General features: G+C 55.9%; 6 protein-coding genes across 6 annotated transcripts; 2 read left to right on the top strand and 4 right to left on the bottom strand.

The window, feature by feature from the left end:
- Positions 1-1287: 1287 nt before the first annotated feature.
- Positions 1288-3011, bottom strand: LTHEOB_4347 (Ash2-trithorax family protein; the record flags this gene model as incomplete). Its single annotated transcript, XM_035513371.1, has 2 exons — positions 1288-2563; positions 2611-3011. The coding sequence occupies 2 exons, from the start codon at positions 3009-3011 to the stop codon at positions 1288-1290; spliced, it is 1677 nt and encodes a 558-aa protein (XP_035375051.1).
- Positions 3012-3251: 240 nt separating this feature from the next.
- On the top strand, positions 3252-4859 carry LTHEOB_4346 (rRNA processing protein bystin; the record flags this gene model as incomplete). Its single annotated transcript, XM_035513370.1, has 3 exons — positions 3252-3620; positions 3674-3924; positions 3977-4859. 3 exons carry the CDS (start codon positions 3252-3254, stop codon positions 4857-4859), a joined length of 1503 nt encoding a protein of 500 aa, XP_035375050.1.
- A 619-nt stretch (positions 4860-5478) lies between these two features.
- On the bottom strand, positions 5479-6558 carry LTHEOB_4345 (Glycosyl transferase family 8; the record flags this gene model as incomplete). Its single annotated transcript, XM_035513369.1, has 1 exon — positions 5479-6558. The coding sequence occupies one exon, from the start codon at positions 6556-6558 to the stop codon at positions 5479-5481; it is 1080 nt and encodes a 359-aa protein (XP_035375049.1).
- A 2602-nt stretch (positions 6559-9160) lies between these two features.
- On the bottom strand, positions 9161-11394 carry LTHEOB_4344 (Glutamate carboxypeptidase; the record flags this gene model as incomplete). The annotated part of the gene is made up of 2 exons (XM_035513368.1): positions 9161-9719; positions 9797-11394. 2 exons carry the CDS (start codon positions 11392-11394, stop codon positions 9161-9163), a joined length of 2157 nt encoding a protein of 718 aa, XP_035375048.1.
- Positions 11395-12891: 1497 nt separating this feature from the next.
- Positions 12892-14414, bottom strand: LTHEOB_4343 (PGAP1-like protein; the record flags this gene model as incomplete). The annotated part of the gene is made up of 5 exons (XM_035513367.1): positions 12892-13845; positions 13979-14045; positions 14115-14144; positions 14196-14314; positions 14373-14414. The coding sequence occupies 5 exons, from the start codon at positions 14412-14414 to the stop codon at positions 12892-12894; spliced, it is 1212 nt and encodes a 403-aa protein (XP_035375047.1).
- Positions 14415-15423: 1009 nt separating this feature from the next.
- LTHEOB_4342 (uncharacterized protein) lies at positions 15424-16233 on the top strand (the record flags this gene model as incomplete). The annotated part of the gene is made up of 1 exon (XM_035513366.1): positions 15424-16233. One exon carries the CDS (start codon positions 15424-15426, stop codon positions 16231-16233), a length of 810 nt encoding a protein of 269 aa, XP_035375046.1.
- Between the last annotated feature and the right edge of the window lie 2103 nt (positions 16234-18336).

Here is an 18336-nt window from a genome sequence, read left to right as displayed (position 1 = left end):
CCGCCCGGCGCACATTTTCCGCTCCCCCACGTCACGTCACATTATTTCCGTTTATCGATAAGAGATTCTTATCGCTCAATTCCGCTGGACGGAAGCACGAAGTCCTGTTGCACAGTCTCTCGTCAGCCAACATATGCGCTCGACTATAAAGAATGTCAAGGTTCTTTTAGCATCAGCGCCAGCACGTACGTGCAGGCCTGGCGCTTAGGAATCTTCTCCGGAACTCCGGGAAATGCATTACTGGTGCGTTACCCCACCATAGCGATAACGATACTGCCCAAAGTCTATCTCACCGAGCCATGTCAGAAAAGTAAGTAACGACTCCATGGTTGCATGTGGATAATGACTAACAGCTGGACAAGAATATACAACAGAAGGTACGATCCACCCCTATGACAGATGACCGATGCTCGATATTTCGTAATTCGTGGTGAACCAGCCAACTTGCGGCACGCCTGCTACAACCGCACACAACCCCGAGGGGGTAGTAAGTCACGTCACCAAGCTCGGAAGCGAAATTTCAGTTGCTCATTGCCAAAGGCATCAATAGTGGTCTTATATTGTGTGTCATCACCTGAGAACCTCCTGATCAAACTATTCCTCGCCGTTCCAACCGAAGAACCAGACCAAAGTCTCCGCTTCAACGCCACCGTCTGACCCGCCCTCGGCCAAATACACCTGGTTTTACATGCTCCGCTCAAGTCGTTGTTTGTAGCTTTGTGAGAATGCAAGCCGCTTAGACGGGGCAGGTCTGTGTGTCCAGGAAAGGAAATGTAAGCCTTTGGGTCTTCATGGCTTCTTAGTGTACCACGTACGCTTCCGCAAGAGCTGCAAGTCTTGCCACCGCCCTGGATCGTAGCACCGCACTTGGGGCAGGAAGAGTCGTGAGAGTTAACGAGGACCGTGGTGGTGTACATGGTTGCTGGTGTCGGTTGGACTTTTGGTTGAGGTGGTTGGTGGATGTGCTTGGGGGTCGAATAAGCTGTCGGTGGCGCTGAAGAAAGCGATTTCTAGCGAGGAAGAAGAGGTATTAATGGACGCCGGCAGGGAGCCTTTAAGAGCAGCAGGCGTGTGTCAGAGCAGCTGTCAGCTGCCCCGCATTCGCGGCTGGACCCCTCCTGACGGTCTTTGGTCCTCACGCCATCCAATCAGGGAACCTGCCTATCTAAGCACCAAGGCGGTGAGCCCAAACGAGCCAATGTGCTCGGGCGTGTAAAAGGCCCGTTCGGTTGTCGCATAGCGCCGGCTGGAACGTGTGCAGTGGACCTGCCCAAGGATCCTTCTCTTCTAGAAGCCGTCGTCCTCCTTCAGGTTTGCAATGCCACGCGCCGCCGGTGGTGCTTGTATTGCGCCCGTGCGACTGCTGTTCTGGTCGTCTCCGGGATTTGCAACGTAGAAGCCAACATCGTCAATGATATCCCAGACAATATCCTCCGCGATTTGCTCTTTGTATCTGTGCCCGATCGGTCGCAGTTTCCTCCCTTCTGGCATGGAACCGTCGCTTCCGCCCATATCGACGTCCTCGAGGCCGGGTGGTGGACACCAGAAATTAGGTCCGAAGTTTACCTGGGCAATCCCCCCGCAAAAGGCGGCAACAGCCGGAAAGTAACCCAGCATACCGTCATCTAGCCCGGCTCTGACTAGAGGGTTGGATGAAGGCACCGGCGACGAGGCGGGAGGCAGGAACGACATGAGGCCTTCGAAAGCATTTCCGATGAGCTTACCGTTCCGATACACCCTGATTGCGGAGTGTGGTAGGGACCTCAGCGGGACTTCATTGTGATTCGGGCTGGGGGTCACTGAATTGAACGTGCCTCGGTCTGCATAGCTCTCCATGGGCTTGGTCGTCTGATATTCGTTCACCTCAAACCAGTTGTTACCCTTGAAAGGGACAGCGATGCGGTCACGGATGATGTCGTGGGCTCCTTCAATCGGATCGTCAAATCCATCGCTTACGTCAACAGCGGGGTTGTAGATGCCTTCGACGACCTTCCGATGAAGCGATATAGAGGGTAGGACGATTTCCATGCCAATCACATCACCTTCGCGAATGTGGTCCTCCTCGACAAACTCAACCTGGGGCCTTCCCGCCGGTGTCTTGGGTGCCTTGGATCCCTTTGGAGCGGCGTGGTACAATTTGCCAGGGCGCGATTTGTGCATGGTCTCGAAGCCAATGTCCTTCACGCCATAGCTGTAACCGTCAAAGCCAGGTGGCGCATCCAGTGGAGCTTCACGGCGGGCCCAGCCCATGCGAATGTGTGGTTGTGGGTTTCCTTCTTGCCCCTTTGGTACAGGCGGGCCCTCGCTGGGGACGCCGCGAATAATCTTAACCTCGTAGTAGTAGCGGCCTTCACGGGCAACGACATTGGCTCGGCTCATGCGCCAACCACGCTCATTGGTGAAGACTGTCGCGGAGTCGTCAAAATGGATCCATTTGTCGCTATCCTCAAAGCTGAGACGAGGTGCAAAGGGCTTGGTGTCGGTCTGGCGAAAGTACTGTTTGTGGCGGAACAGAGGGTCGGCTACGCAAGGATAGTAACGGAACTGCTTGCGGTTGGATGCACTGGCGGGCAATTAGCCGTGACTTCCAGGAAGACGAGGATTACACACTGGTCCAATGGTCTCTTGAGCTCGAGCTGGCCGTCTGGGGTGAGCAGCGGCGGCTCGTGGGAGATGAAGGCAGGATCCTTTGGAGCTTCGAAATCTTGAGGCTTGAGGTTTTCCGTCTCGACTATGTAGTTGAGCGGGGCGGGGGCCGAGGGCAGCTTGTTCTTTTTCACCTTGATGTCCGGCGTGCTCCCACGTGAGCTGGCCTGGGCCTCCCGCTTCTTCAACGAATCGCGCTTCTCGCGCTGCTCGCGCTGCGGAGCTTTGGGAGGGCGCGGGCGGGCCGCTGGATCGGGATTGAGCGGCGAAGGAACTGCGGGAACATGGTCCTCATCGAACGGACGCTTGACTCCAGCTGTTAGGCCAGGAGTCGTGCCGCGCGAAGGCGGCTGGGGATCGGCCATTGTGGTTGTTGTGGGTGAATGCGAAGCTGGAGCTGCGCGAGAGAAGACGCGCTTTCAGTCCGTGCGCGCGAGCCGGGATCAGGAATGCCGGGCGGTGAGAGACCGATTTGCGCCCGCCCGCCGCCCGTTGTCGAGAAATTTCAAGCGCACAACCCTCCACTCGCCCGCTCACGCAACCACCCTGCCTCTGCGCTCATACGCTCAAAATTTGCCGCCCAGGACCTCCGCATAGCCGCGACCATGCCGAAAGCCACGTCGGGCGCCGATGCGCGCCATGCCCGCCGCCACAATCCGCTCACCGAGGACTATGCGCCCTCCAACCCGCTGAAGCAAAAGGCCGCCAAGAGGAAGAAGACGCGCTCTGAACACGCGGACGAACAGGGCTATGTCGACTCCAAGGCCTCGCAAAAAATTCTGAAGATTGGTCAAGACTTGGCGGAGGAAGAGGAGGCCGAGTTGGAGGCCCGCCGCCCGAAGCAGCCGAACCCAGCATTCAATTTTGATACCCGCTTCCAAGATGGTCCTGAGTCGGATGAGGATGAGATCGCGTATGGGGAAGATGATGACGCATGGGGCGACGAAGACGACGAGGAAATTGTCGAGGAAGTTGTGCGTGCTACGGCTTGTTGCGCTGCTCATGACCGCTAGCTAATGCCTTCTAGGAGATTGACCCTAACGATCTTGACATGTTCAACAAGTTCAACCCTACCTCGGACCCTTCACATCTGTTCAACCCTGGAGCGTCAGAGGAGCAAGCAGGTGGTACCAACTTGGCAGCTTTGATTCTGGAGAAAATTGCCGAGAAGGAAGCCCAGGATGCTGCTGCCGGCGGTGATAGTCCCCGCTACGTTGGTGGAGGTGACCCCGAAGACGCTATCGAGCTTCCTGCCCGCGTTGTTGAGGTTTACACTCAGTATGAGGCCTGAACTCCTTCGCCTTTGATTATTGCTAACAATATTACACAGAGTCGGTCTGATCCTTTCTCGGTGGAAGTCTGGCAAGCTTCCCAAGCCCTTCAAGATTCTCCCCACCCTCCCCGAGTGGGAGACTTTGATCTCGATAACCCGCCCCGAATCGTGGACTCCCAACGTTTGCTACGAGGCTACCAAGCTTTTCGTCTCCTCTCAACCCCACACCGTCCAGACCTTCCTCAACACCATTCTCCTCGAACGTGTGCGCTCCGATATTCACGACTCTCCTCAGAAGAAGCTGAACGTGCACTTGTACAAGGCTCTCAAGAAGGCTCTGTACAAGCCCGCCGCCTTCTTCAAGGGAATCCTTTTCCCCCTCGTTTCCGACGGCGACTGCACGTTGCGGGAGGCACACATTGTCGGCAGTGTGCTGGCCAGGGTTTCGATTCCGGTGCTCCACTCTGCCGCCGCCCTGCACAGACTTTGTGAGATTGCTGCAGAGCAAATGTCGGTCAACACGTTCAACGGCGGTGCCACCAACATCTTCATCCGCGTCCTGCTTGAGAAGAAGTACGCTCTTCCCTACAAGGTCATCGACGCCCTGGTCTTCCATTTCCTGAGGTTCAAGAACTCAAACTTCTCCGCCGACGGTACCATGGAGCTTATCTCGGAAGGCAACATCGCCGAACAGCGGGCAGGAGAGGGCAGACTACCCGTCCTGTGGCACCAGTGCCTTCTCGCTTTCGCGCAGCGCTACAGAAACGACGTTACCGAGGATCAGAGAGAAGCGCTTCTCGACTTGTTGCTCGTCAGAGGGCACAGGGCGATCGGTCCTGAAGTGAGACGAGAGCTTCTGGAGGGTCGTGGCAGGGGTGTGCTGGTGGAGCCCGAGGTCGGAAACGGAGGTGATGATACCATGATGATCGTTGACTCCTAGAGATTTATTCCCATTCAGGTGTTGGGATTTAGGGATACGCCGCAAAAGGCAAAATCTGGCGTTTGGGGGCTAAGGTGATGATAAAGAGTTCAATATTTCAGAGCATTTTCTTCGGCAGGTTTTTGTCTCAAACATCCACTTTACAACCTCTGTGATTCTGTTACTCTTCATGACAACGAAGCCAGCGAGCGGATATTTCGGATTATACTGACAGATCATCTGCGCTGCGCTTTGAAAGGTGGTAAGCTATACAATTTCACAGTCAGACTCCCGCGTGAGCCTGGTAAAAGGTCGATACATGTTGGAAACCTAAGATTCCAAGGCAGCGCGTGATACGATGAAGAATTTTACTGCAAGCGGAGGCGTTTGTAAAAGGAGGGTATTATAGTAAGTTACATGATCCTTTCTTCGTCTAACATTTATGTGACACATGTCTCTGCTTTGTTCACTTTTGGGTATCTGGCTGACACGCCCTAGCCAGCAATCATTCTCCTCCCTGGTCACACGCTGTATCCCGAAGCGCAACTTGGCGGTCCACTCCAGCTCCCGGAAGGTACTGCTCGTAAACCTGTCATCCAGTGACAGTTCTCACAAGCACCTCGCCTTCCTCCCTCCAGACCTAGTTGGTATTGTTGAGCCTATAGTAAGCCGGCTCATAAATCTTCCCCCTAACGCCCTCATAGAACCCCTCCATGCGCCATCGCCACGCGTGGAACAGCTCAGCCGTATCGTTCTTGATCCAAGGATTCCACCACTTGTCATGCAAGATCCGCACCCCGTTCGCGATATCCTCGGCGTTGGGATACTGCGCCTGCCAGACGAGGTCGAGGCGGGCCCACGGCATGCTGCGGTCGTCGCGGTGCACGTAGTTCAGCAAGAACTGCTCGGGCAGCGTCGCGTCGAAGCGGCCGGGTATCGCCAGCACGGAGGCGTAGTGCGCGAACAGCTTGCGCGACGGCTTGAACACCATCAACCCGGCGTTCATCTGGTCGTAGTTGGCCGTCTTGTTGAACGACGGCCACTGCAACAAATCAGCCTGCGGCACGCCGGCCATGACGTACTCGTCGGGCAGGGCGGCCTCGTCGGCGACGGTGGCGTTGGGCCTGTCGAGGGTCCGGCGCGGCTGCGCGGCGGCTTCGTCGAAGATGCCGTCGAGGCACGTCGTGATGAGCATGTCGCTGTCCAGGAAGACGACCAGGTCGTAGTCGTCCTCGAATTCCCACATGCGCAGCTTCGTCATGACGTCGGACCAGCGCTGCTGCGGCGTGTGGATCCAGTCGGCGCCCAGGTGCGCGATCTCGACCACCTCGGCGCCCTCGCTGCGGAGGACGGCTCGTTTAGACTCTTCGACGGTCGACGCGACGAAGACGACGAAGGGGAGTTGCCGCTTGCTGCGGGTTTCGGGCGCGTGGCGCAGCTGGTAGTTCAGCATGCGCACGCCGACGAAGTACGGGTCGTCGTCGCCGAAGCCGTGTGGTTGCGAGGTTACGGCTTGGTCGGCGGATGGTGCGGTCAGGTAGGTGGCGTATATCTGCCTTGACTTGGAGTGACCGCCTGGCTGTGTGCTGAACGAGTCCGGAGGCAGGTCGGTCGCGCTGTAGTAGAGGGCTACGGCCACCAGGAAGACGGATAGGAAGAAGGCGGCAATCCAATAGTGGCCCGTCGGCCTGCGCCGCCGTTGCTCTTGCTCGAAAAGCATGGCTGCTGCGGGTGGAAAAAAGGGACTCAGGACGAGAGGATGTTGAGATGAACACTGCAGGATCAAGAGGAAACAAGCATTTGCAAGGGCATCACGCTTCGGCAAGCGTGCGGCACAGCACTTTTTCTTCATCATGCAGTCGCCATTGCCAAGCGTGGATCCGCTGTATGGATCCTGCTCGGCCTGCCGTATTTGTACGCGAGGCCCGAGTGCGGCGGCAAAGCAGCAGCATAAAACCCCAAGGTGTCTATATGATAAAGGAAGTAGTGGGTCTGTAGTTGTGCTTGGTTGATTATCAGATTTTAGAGATTATCAGATCTTGATAATGGCACTAAGCGAAGCAACCAAAGACCTCACCTCATCTTCTCCTCGATGAGAAACGGGAGTGAAAACCGTGAAACACACCAGCCGTAAGCACAAGACTCTTTAATTCCGGTCAAGTGTCTTCAGGGGATGATGTAAGCCGGATAGTCCCGAACCGTTAGGCGTACTATCTCAAAAAAGGTATCCAAACACGAATCCGCATGCGAACGCGGTGGATTCCTATGCTTCCTTCTAAGTCAGCTCCATGCTTTCGCGCGTAACAATACCTCCCAACTTTTCCAGTCGGCCTCCGAAAGCCGACCCGATTAGGCCCAGTCACTTGGACTAGATCCTGGCACAAAATCAGCCGAGCCAACGGGATATCGCTCAGCACCCCTGCTCATGATATACCATCATGAATGCACTTTGAATACGATTTCGTGTCCTTCATAGACCATTTGAGCTGTCTTTTCCATGCTGACAAGATATATACGGGCTTTCCCGAATCACTGTTTTGATACAAGCTTCAATCATGTTTTGAGACTTATATTCGCCAAGGATGTCGTGATGTTGTAGGATTAACAAACTCTAGACTACGCACTAGTTCGTATAGGCCCCTTCCATAGGTTCTTGGCAATTTATATTCCTTGGTCTCACCCACAACATGACGCGTCCGCCACCCACCGCATCACCTCGGTCGAAATCATGACAGACCAAATGCTGGGGCTCCACAATCGCACACTGCTGAGAATCAGTGGCAAAAGGGCAAACCAGGAAAGTATCGACCAACAACCCTACCCCTTGAAAGCGAATCTATAATAGCAGGCTGGCCAGCTTTCGTGCGGCGAATCATCCAGAAACGGGATCCACCGGGCAGGCAACTGCCACATCTTTCGGTCACGAAATCCCTCCGATAATAGGCGAGCTCATCCTCCCTTGTCAAGCACGCGCTCTCAACACAGCTGAATATGGTAAGTCCATGCGAAGCCGAACCTCGCCTATCGTCCTACCTGTCCGAGCATCGCGTGCTTCGCGCCGCACCGAGATCGCAGTCCAAGCCAAGGCGGTATTATATAAAACTGAGCCTTGGCAGGGTCTCTACCACATGCTTGCTGTGGCAAAAGGGATCTCTGGCAGGAAGTTGCTGCGGTCTGTATCTCTGTTTCTCCTGTCGGGCCGGGGTCGTAGAGCGGTGTGTGGCCGTTTAGCTTGTGGCAAAAGCTCGCCTCGGTGGCGAGCTTCGTCCTGAGGGGGTACGCGCCCAGTTGAGCTGTGCTGCCTGGATAGAAGAGCATTTGGTGGAAAAGATCGTCTCGATGCAATACTGAATGAACATTAGTTTTATGGGGTAATTATGAAACTTGACTCATATTTGCTTCGAACACCCTAACCCCGACTCTTTCTCCCTACCCCCGACCCTTTTACTGAAGCCTACCACCCTTAAAATCCTATAAAACTTTTACAAAATTGAAATCTCAGTATTCCTTTCATTTCAATAATAGTATATAGATATCCATTGCAATAAGAAACGAGCACTTTCAATATAAGAATGTTGACCTTTATAGTAGGGGGGTCGGGTTTAGGTAGAGGGGGTCGGGGTTAGTGATTACTGCCTTTTAATTCCACATTCTTATCCAGACGATGTAAAAAAGTCCACGCCAGCCATCGGCTGCGAGAGGGAACTGTACATAAAATAGTCGTACGCGAATATATAAGCTTAATTTAAGCTTCTTTGTTGAACCTTGATAGGACGCGTCATCCAATTCTGGGGTTACTGTGCCGCAGCGCACGTATGTGTCTCACTCGGAATGTAGAAATAGATACTGTGACCATTTGAAATCATATTAGAATGCAGAAACTCCTTTAGAGGCACTTTGCTGCTTGTGGCTACTCTACATTTTGTATGTAGTACTTGGTCCCACCAAGTAGCAAGCTCGGTAACGCAGCTGTGCGACTAGTACTACAAAACCTATCAAATGTGTGTATCGTGTCGTGGATAGCCCAAGACTCCGCGTATTGCTTTTCGTTAGGACCTACACTATCAAATGTCCAATTCTCCAGAGCCTGAGCTCTTACTGCACCACCACGTATATCGTTGAGACAGCACATTGCAGTACTAGCTAAGTTACTCATAACAATCATCATATTGTGGTGACAGCTCGTCCCGAGCTCTCAAAGACATTACAACTACTGTATAATTCTACTACATCATCCGGCCCCACCTGCACGCCCACAACACCTCCCCAGCGCCATCCACCACCACCAACACCCCCCCTAAAACACGCACCAACACCCTCAATCAAGGCACCAAAATCCCCGCCGCCCTCTCAATCGCCCTCGCGGCCCTTTGCACCTCCTCCGCCGCGAGCGTCAAGTTCCCGGCCTCGACCGCCTCCGTCACGCCCGGATACGTGACGGGCGCGTACCCCGTGTCTATGCCCGGCGCGAAGACGACGTGCCGGAAAAACTCGCGATCGGGCAGGCCGCCCTGCGACGTGAAGCCGCGCTGGAAGTCGCGATACTTGGAATTCACACGACGTATCAGCACCTCGTCGCCCGTGACGGCCGCCTCGGCGGCGACGGCGGCGATGGCGGTGGCGGATTGGTCGAAGGTGTCGATGGCGGCGGCGAGGGGGGCGAGGTCGACGGCTTCCGTGGCGTCGGCGTCCGTGATGGTGGTGTTCAGCTCGTCGAAGTAGAGGCGGAGTTGGGTGGTGTAGTTGGGGATGTCGAAGGGAATGATGGGGTCGTCGGCGAGGTGGTAGGCGAGGAGGGTGAGGAACTGGCCGATGGCTTTGTGGACGACGAAGCCTGGGTCGCCGTAGGCGGTCATCCAGTGGTAGGTGTCGTAGTTGGAGCTGTGTGTGAGGTCAGCGTTCGCTTTCTTTTTTTTTTCTCGTCTTTACGAACGAGAGAGGGGAAGAAAGAAACTTACTGGTAGTGGTAGATAGCATCGTCCGGCCCGCCGCCCGCACCCATATCGATCGAACTAATGCCGTTGTGCAGGAAAGACGTATAGTCCGACCCGCTCCCCAGCACCCCGAACTCGCCCTCCGTCAACCCATTCACCCACGTCTCGTACAGCGTCTCGTTCAGCTCGCCCGTCCCAACGTGCGGCCAGAGCACCTTCTTCATCACCTCGGTCGCGATCGTGTGCAGCTCAGGCGTGGCCGCGAAGTCCGGCCGCGGGCCCGACGCGCCGACGTCGATGTTGAGGTAGGCGACGGTGGTCTCGGCGAGCCAGGGGATGTACTCCTCGACCCACTCGGTCGACCCGTACAGGCCGTACTCCTCGGCGTCCCAGCTGGCCAGCACGATGTTGCGGCGAGGCTTCCAGCCGTTGGCGAGGAGTTTTCCAAAGGCCTTGGAGAGCTCGACCAGCACGGCCGAGCCCGAGTTGGGGTCCGCGGCGCCGCCGACGATCCACGCGTCGCGGTGGTTGCCGATGACGAGCGTCTCGGACGGGTTGGTGCCGTTGATGATGCCGATGGCGTCCCAGATGGGCGTGATCTCGTCGCGCATCAGGTTCGACAGGTTGATGGTTGCGGGCGACGGCCCCGTGCTGTACGTCACGTTCAGCCCGCCGATCCAGCCCGTGCGGTTGACTTCCTCGCCGGGCGTGCCGTAGCCGTCCAGCGCGGCGAGGAATGGCACGGCGTCCTTCCAGGAGATCGGGACGGACGGGATGCGCGGGGTGACGGGGAGGGTGTCAGCTCTGGGCGAGTCCTCCTTCGAGGGGTATCCTGGCGTGGTCGGGTCGCCCGGGAACTGCGAGAGGAATTGCACCGAGCCTCTTTGGATGGACGTGGGATTCCGCGCCGGGCCGTCGGGATAGGCGGCGTAGCCGTTGGCTTCGGTGATGTTGCCATCGTCGCCCGGGTCGGTGAAGATGACGGCGCCGATCATGCCGTTCTCTTGCGCGTTCTTGACCTTAAGGCCGCGGAAGGGACCGCCGTATTTTGCCAGCGCGATCTTGCCTTCCAACGGCACACCTAGCTCTTTCAGACGCTCAAAGTCGACCTGTTGGCCACGACCAACGTAGACGTACTCGGCCGAGGCGTTGCCGGACCAGGACAGCCCGTGGAAAGCTGGCACGCTGTTGGGATACGACGTCGTCTCATCTTCTGCCAGAACCTCCTCAATCAACGTAGCAGAGTAGCTGCTACCATTGGGGAAATTGACCGAAACGGACTGTGACACGGGGTAGTTGAGGAAAGTCCAGTACTCGGCGAGCGAGGAGGGAACGCCGAAGGACGACCATTGGTCCGCCGTCCACTGAGCTACACTCTCGTTGGTGCCGGCAATGTGCAGTCCGTGAGTGTAGTAGTAGGACCACGAGTCGATGGTGGTGTTGTCGAAGGAATTGACCAGGATCGCCTCAGTTTCGGACAGCACCGGAGGGAAGGCCGTCTCTTGACGAGCGGCGAGCTTCGAATGGCGGTGGGCGCCGGCGCTGCGGGGACTGAGGAAATCCCGCTGGCAGGCGACCGCTTCTGCCGCGAGCAGAGAGAGCACTGAGAGCACCGAAGCCATCGCGAAAACGATGAGGGTGCTCAAGCAGGTAGCTGCGGAGAAGGCTTCAAATACCTATCAGCCGCGCGGATATCAAGCCTCATTGACGTAGCGGTAAACATTTATGATGCAACCCGGTTGTACCATACTGCGCTCACCGGGGCCTTACGCTTTTAGGCAGTTTGGAGAGTGCTTGGCGCGGGGAGCAGCTAGTGCCAAGCCATTGATACACCGATCTCTGTGCGGATGTACCGGTAATGACTCTCGGCACCACGGTGACCAAGGTGGGATGGCTCCTCCAAGGCAGCAGCAAGTAAGCTCGCACCTCCACACTCGTGTCGCAGAGGGACAATGGAGATGCACAGCTTACATGGCGTGATGGGCTTGACCAAAGAGATTCCCTGCAAAAGTGAGATGCAGGATGCCTCCCTCAACCGAGTCACTTACCTAGCCGCTGTTTTCCGCTGCGAGGCCGCCCGCCCACCCTTGGCATTCATTGCGAAAAACCGAACCCCGCAAAGTAAAAATCCCGGAAGGGTATGATGCAATCACTGATGGCACTTGCCGTTTGATTTGGCCGTGTCCTGCAAGGGGAGCGGGTCATCCCGATGTGCGTGGAATTTGGCATTTTTGCCAACGGAAAGCTAAATCCTAGAAATTTAGCAAGGGCTACAATGCCTCCTATTACACCCCCGTTACAACGGGATTTCCATATGCGCTTACCAGGAAACAGTGAGGTTCTTGGCATGTTAATTGCACCATCCATTTCAACAGTTGCAATAGAATAGAAAGCTTGGATAGTCGAAATCTGGGTATCGTAGTTAGCTGTGGACAACGCTGCAAAACAGCACGACGACTTCTTACCATGGTCTCGAAGGGTTCCAGGGTACCCGCGAGGCTCCTGCTAGCCGACTGTCGCATGATAGCGTGGCGATCGTGATACCTGAGCATGGTGATGACTCTTGCAACACCACGAGATCTTGCCTGCTGTTGGAGCTTCTTTCATGCGAAAGTTTTGCAACGATCGTAGAAGAGGATATAATGCTAGACGAGATTCTGCTTGGAGCCACGCCGCAATTGCTCGATATAGCCATTGAAGACGCCGCAGATCCTGCAGGCCTCGCTTTTGCTGAACAACCGGCAGGCCTCGAGTAGTCGACTGAGGTAGTTTATACAGTATATGAAGACCGCGAATCCTTCCTCAGGGCTTGGCCTAAGAGTATCTTGGTAAGTTATAAGGTTAAGACGACGATGAGGTGTTTCTCACTATGAGAGAATTCGCGTAGATTACCATACTAACATGTCTTGGCAGCGTCATCGAGTTGCAACACCCCTTGCAACGCCCCCTGTTGCAACCCTTGCTAGCGGGTTGGAATTGCAAAAATCTCGTTCACGCGCGACGGATTGCTCGATATGATCGTGAAATAATTCATAGACTACATGTACCGGGCTACCGAAAATCAGCCGTTATCGTAGCCGTCTTCTATCACTACAGGGAAAGTATACTGGGGTATGTGATTATGGACGTCGTCGCATCATAGACTCGGCCAGGTCTTCATAGTCGTCTTGATCTACATCCGGTTTCTCGATCATCTCCAGGTCATCATCAGCTGTTGGTGTTTCGTCAGCTCCCTCCTCGGGCCGTGGTGGAGGGTCATACCCAGCGGCCTCCTCATACCAGGAGGTCGAGGAGGTCCAGTTAACTACGAGTTCCCGGGCCGTCTCCGCCATGCTGTAATAGTTCGGATGGTTCTTGGGATCGAACATGTTCATGTGCGCCCACGTCTCGGCCGTCGCCTTATCATTCACGATAGGAACGAAGTGCTTCTTGATCTCCGTCTTGGGCACGATGCAGAAGGTGCGTTGCTCGCCCAGGACTCCGGAGCTCCATTTTGTTGCTGGATTGCCTCCCTTCTGAACGGCGAGTCCGAGCTGCGTGTAGAGGTCTGTAAACCCGATGTCCAGCGTCTCCGAGAGGGCGACGACCGAAGCAACTCGCTTCTTCATTTCTTCCTGGCGTGCCAGACATCCGACGAATTCGAGATGGGAACCAACAAACTGCCAGCCCTCGCTCAGCTGTTCCCGGTTCATGTAGGCGGCACCTCCAGCAGCCGCAAGGGCGCCAGCCGCTCCGGCAAACATTGCTATCTTGCCAAATTTCTGCCAGGCAGGTACTACGGCCGTGTCGACGTTTGGATCCGTTGCCGCCGCCGACGACGGGGCCGGGAGGGCCTTGCTCGCAGCAAGCGCGTCGGGGTCTGACGCCTGCTTCTTGCCCCACCCAAATGTACTTGCTACGCTGCTATAGGCATTATAGGCAGCTGTTGCCGTGTTCCAGTGCCCCTCTGCGCCATGTGCGACGACCCCCGGCGAGATTCCCAAGTATGGGGTATCGAAGGCGAGAATGCCCTGGATGTATGGAAACAAGAGGGTCGTCTGAGAGGTGGAGCTATCGGAGCCGTTGTGTATGGGCTGCTCGTTTGAGATTGACAAAAGCGTCTCTGCCGCCACGATTCCGCCTATTTGGGGTCAATAAAGCTCTCTTGAAGTGGGGCAGTCGGGTGAGAGACTCGCCCATGGAATGGCCGCACAGGATGACCCTCACCGACGGGTCGATGGTGGGCGAGGGCGTGCCATTTGCGACCTCGAGGTCGATGACCTTGTTTTGCAACCTGCACGAGTTCAGCGAGGCTCAAACATCGGGGCGGGTCTGCACGTAGGCGCGCGCGTCCTGGCCGTACCACTCCTTGAATTTCGCCACACAGGACTGGCTGTTTGGCACGGGTCAGCTATGTCGGGCGGGCGTGCGGAGTACGACATACAGATCGCCGCGCGTTTCGTACTGCGGGTAGGTGATGGACACGACGTTGAGCTTCGGAAGGGCATTGTCTACGACGGCGCGCAGGTGTCGCGGGAAGTTGAAAAAGGTGTTGTCATCACCCTGCGCGCAACGCGTCAGCTCCCTCGTTCCTCGCGTTGTGGCTCGTGCGGAAAGTGACCTTGAAGCCGTGGATGAAACACAGAAGCAGCGTCTTCTTCATCCTGAGCTGTGTTCCTGCATAGTCTCGCGGCGTTGAGCTGGATGGGGCGGGATTATGTCACCGCCTTGCGCGGCTGACATGGACGCCCGCGTCGCGCCTGCCTCAGGTTTCTGCACGTGATGGGCACCACTCATCAATCTGGAATCACAGATGCCGACTGCGCTGGAATCGGGCAGCATGAAGAAACACGCTGGCGACCGGATTGGACAGGCCGGAAGTCGGCCGGGCGCTCGGTGCTGTTCTGTTCAAGGCTTCGGGTGAGGCGGCGACGGAAGGTGGATCGTCGGCGTGCCAGTCGCCAACGGAAGTCCAGCGCAATCAGCCCCGCGCGACACAGCAGCAGAAGGCTGGCGGCTCAGCAGGTCAAGTCGCTCTCGAGAATGCAAGCGTCGCTGCCAAGCGCTGCACCGGCACGCGGACGAGCTGCTGCGCGGCCCATGCGACCCCGGCGACGCCAGACACCGTTTCACCCAGCGCGAATCTCGTCGCCTTCAGGCATTCGCCATGGCCCAAAACACCACCGCTACGCGCCCGTGTAGAACGGGCATGCCGCAGCTCACCGACCGCCTGCCAGCGTGTCGCTTCTGTTAAATGGCGTGCCGCCGCGCCCACTCCGGGGTGTTTTGTGTATTTTTCGTCTCCTTGCAGTCCCCGTACCATGATACCCTCGCTTCCCCAGCCCCTCATTCTTTGAGTCTTGTGTTCCATCGTGCTTCATCTTAGCAAGCATCCGCCCGGGCCCCAGCAAGCAACCAACGACCGAGAACGTGGACGGATCATCTCTCCAGCAGATCGCCGCGGCTCTGTGCTTGCATTCCTGATGCTTGCTGCCTTGTCTTTCACTTTCTAGTCCGCTGCCCGCACACCACATCTCGGCCGCTCATTGCCTGCCTCACACCGCGCGTGTCTCACCACTGCCCTTCCGGAAGCTTGTGTGCCGACACACCCTGCGACCTGCTAGAAATCTACCTCTCGCCTCGCTGTCCCTTCTTCTCAGCCGCACTTCGACATGATGTCTTTCAGCGCAGCGCGCTTCGCCATCTCACTGCTTCCGCTGTTTGCCGCTGCAGCCCGCGCCGTCTCTCTCTCCGACTTCACGCCCCGCGTCGACGGCCTGTCGGACAAGTGCAGCACTGTCTACAACCGCGAAATCAAGGACTGCACCGCCGATGACCTCCAGACCGGCGAGAACTGTTCCGTGGCATGCATCAGCGGCCTGCTGACCATTGCGTCGCAAGTCAAGTCGTACTGCGCCGACGACGATGTCGCCGAGACGTCCATCATCGGCGTCTTCCTGCTGGGAAAGGGCCCCGAGACGCTCTGCTCCAACATTGCCGCCACCACCATCGGCAGCGGCGGCCACACGTCTACCACGTCTACGTCGCACAGCACTACCGAGAAGACCACCAGCACCCGGGAGACTTCGACTGAGGCCACCACCACCATGGAGCCTGGTACCACCATCATAGCGGGCACCAGCACGACCGCAGAGGCGAGCACGACCGCAGCAATGTCAACCACCTCGACGACTGCGTCTTCGACAGACGACACGTCGACCTCGGCGGCCGAGACCACGACGGCAGCAGCGGCAACTACGACGACAGCAGACTCGAGCTCGGAAAGCTCGGAGGCAGCAACGAGTACCTCTTCGGCGGCGGCATCAACGTCCTCCGGCGCGACGGATCTGGAATCCCTCAACGACGGCAGCGGAGGCGGAAGCCCGTTCGACCTGGCTCTCGGCAACGCCTCTCCCCGGGCATGTCTCTCTGGCGCGGCAATGGGCGCGTGGGCACTACTTTTGGTTCTCTTTTTCTCATGATGCGGGGATCGGTGATTTCCCTATCGTGTGGAAAAATAACTTCTTTTCTCCCGATTGTTTTTGATACCAATCTTTGTTTTCTTTTTTTTTTGTCGGCACTTTTTTAATGCCAATGCTGCGCAAAGGAAGACGTTTTGCGCAGCAACACCCAACCCTAGAGCGATTATGGGATCGCCTTCTTTTCAAACGACGGCTGGCTATTTTCCGTCGAGGCACACGCATGATACCTTCATGGGGGGCTAAAAGCATACAACAATGCACCTGAGCAAGGCCAATCCGCTTTGAGGAACAGAGGCGACTCTTGGATAGTGAAGGAATGATGCAATTGTATAGAATCCGGGGCAGAGGCGAACGGTACGGGGGGTTTCGGAAAGCAATGGAGACACTGGCGGCGGCTGCTTGGCGGCCTGCGTAATGGTTGGACGGTGTTAAAGGACCACAACGATCTGCATGATACTGAACTTATGAGGATTAAATGAAAGGCTTGACTTGATGCAAAGACCTTCAATTTTTGTGAGAATTTGTTGACTTGAGTGTTAGGCTAAAAGCCGCTTTGCTTGCTTGCCTCACCGGCTGCGATGCCTTCCGAGCCAAAGCCGTGACGAATGTGAAATCCGGTGGCTTGAAAAGTGGCCGCCGCCGCCGCCGCTAACGTCATCGATGGAGATGTCGCTGTTGAGCCTCTCACATCCTACGCCAAGTGTTCCAGTTACATTGCGATTCTCACTCGCAAGAGCAAATGACTCAAGGTTGCGCAGCGGCCGGTTGTGGAACGGGGCGTCGGTAGAGCTTGCGCATGGGCCCGCGGGAGGCTGATCAGGCACTGCAAACATCAATTGACATTTCTTTTCTCAAGCACCAGCTCAAGGACGGTGGTACGACAAAAGGTTAAAAGTATAATTGCACCAACCTGAGGTATCACAAGCACAGCAGTACGTGTGGTATCATGTGAAAGGTACAAGCGTCCATTCCGTGGTCAGCTGCTGGTTTCAAAAGATTTCCCGGAAGGTCTTTCCTCAATGAAGACGTGTTTGGCGAGGTACATCCGGAGGTTGATTGAGAAGGACCAGTTACGGTGATCAGTCCTACCAAAAGGCAAAGCTAATAACTCGGAGCAAATGAAGGAAGCAGCTGTCCAACTCGGCGAAGTGAACTCATAGGGCAGAAGGACCGTGCGCACGGTGACGGTGGTGGTTGAAGTGCACTGGCTGATCGGCGGCTGAGGCTTGCGCTGGGACCAGAGCCATCTCTCCGCGGCCTGGGGCGTGTTCAATCAAGCTCACGTCAAAAGCTTTATAGCTGGCACTTAGCAAGAGACAGAAGCTTCCTCAGGTGAACCGTACTTAGTCTTCTACATCTCTCTGTGAGGCCACAACATCAGAGGCAGTTATTTCGAAAGATTATATTCAACTTTCTTGCCACCCTCGGCGTAAATACGAAGGAAGAAAATGATTCTTCAGCTTTTATAGACCACTTACGTACTCTTTATAGCTGCCTAAACTTGATAATGCGCAGATGCTCGTTACCGAGGGGGGCTGTGTTTGCTGCGGACAAGGCACTCCTTACGTGGAACCGCATTAGGCTTAGCCTGGGCCTGCTGGCACGTCCACTCACCGCATTCGCTAATCAAGTCCTCTTCACATCTAATACCTTTACGATCTGTCCGACGAGATGAAGTAGTGTTTGGTAGTTTGAAGGTCTCGCTCGGTTTTCGTCTGAGGCCTTGGGCTTACGCAATGAAACATGGCTGTTACTGGCTATATCACCTGGTCAGAAGACCTTCGTAGTGGCATATGCAAGCGAGTTATCATGGATCCATTCTACGGCCCGTTGCGAGAGCCACAGCTTCCCGAGACTTAGCGCCGAAGATCATTGCCTGGAAAAGACTGTTGCCTTCAGCTGCGACTGACAAGTGTTCACCTTAGCCGTTTCTGGATGAACTGTTGAAACGAGAAGAAGCCTGCGCAACTTACGTATAGCCTATGTACGTTAGAGGGGAGGCACTGCCCTGCTTTCCTTGCATATTCTTAGTGTTTGAATCTACTATCAGCATGTAGAAAATCTAAAAAGACTTTGTCTACTGTGCTGCTTCCCGTCCCGCTC

This window comes from Lasiodiplodia theobromae, assembly GCF_012971845.1.
Source record: "Lasiodiplodia theobromae strain AM2As chromosome Unknown scaffold_11, whole genome shotgun sequence".
Taxonomy (NCBI): domain Eukaryota; kingdom Fungi; phylum Ascomycota; class Dothideomycetes; order Botryosphaeriales; family Botryosphaeriaceae; genus Lasiodiplodia; species Lasiodiplodia theobromae.
The sequence above is the reverse complement of the archived record's forward strand: the minus strand, read 5'-3'. Positions and strand labels throughout refer to the sequence as shown.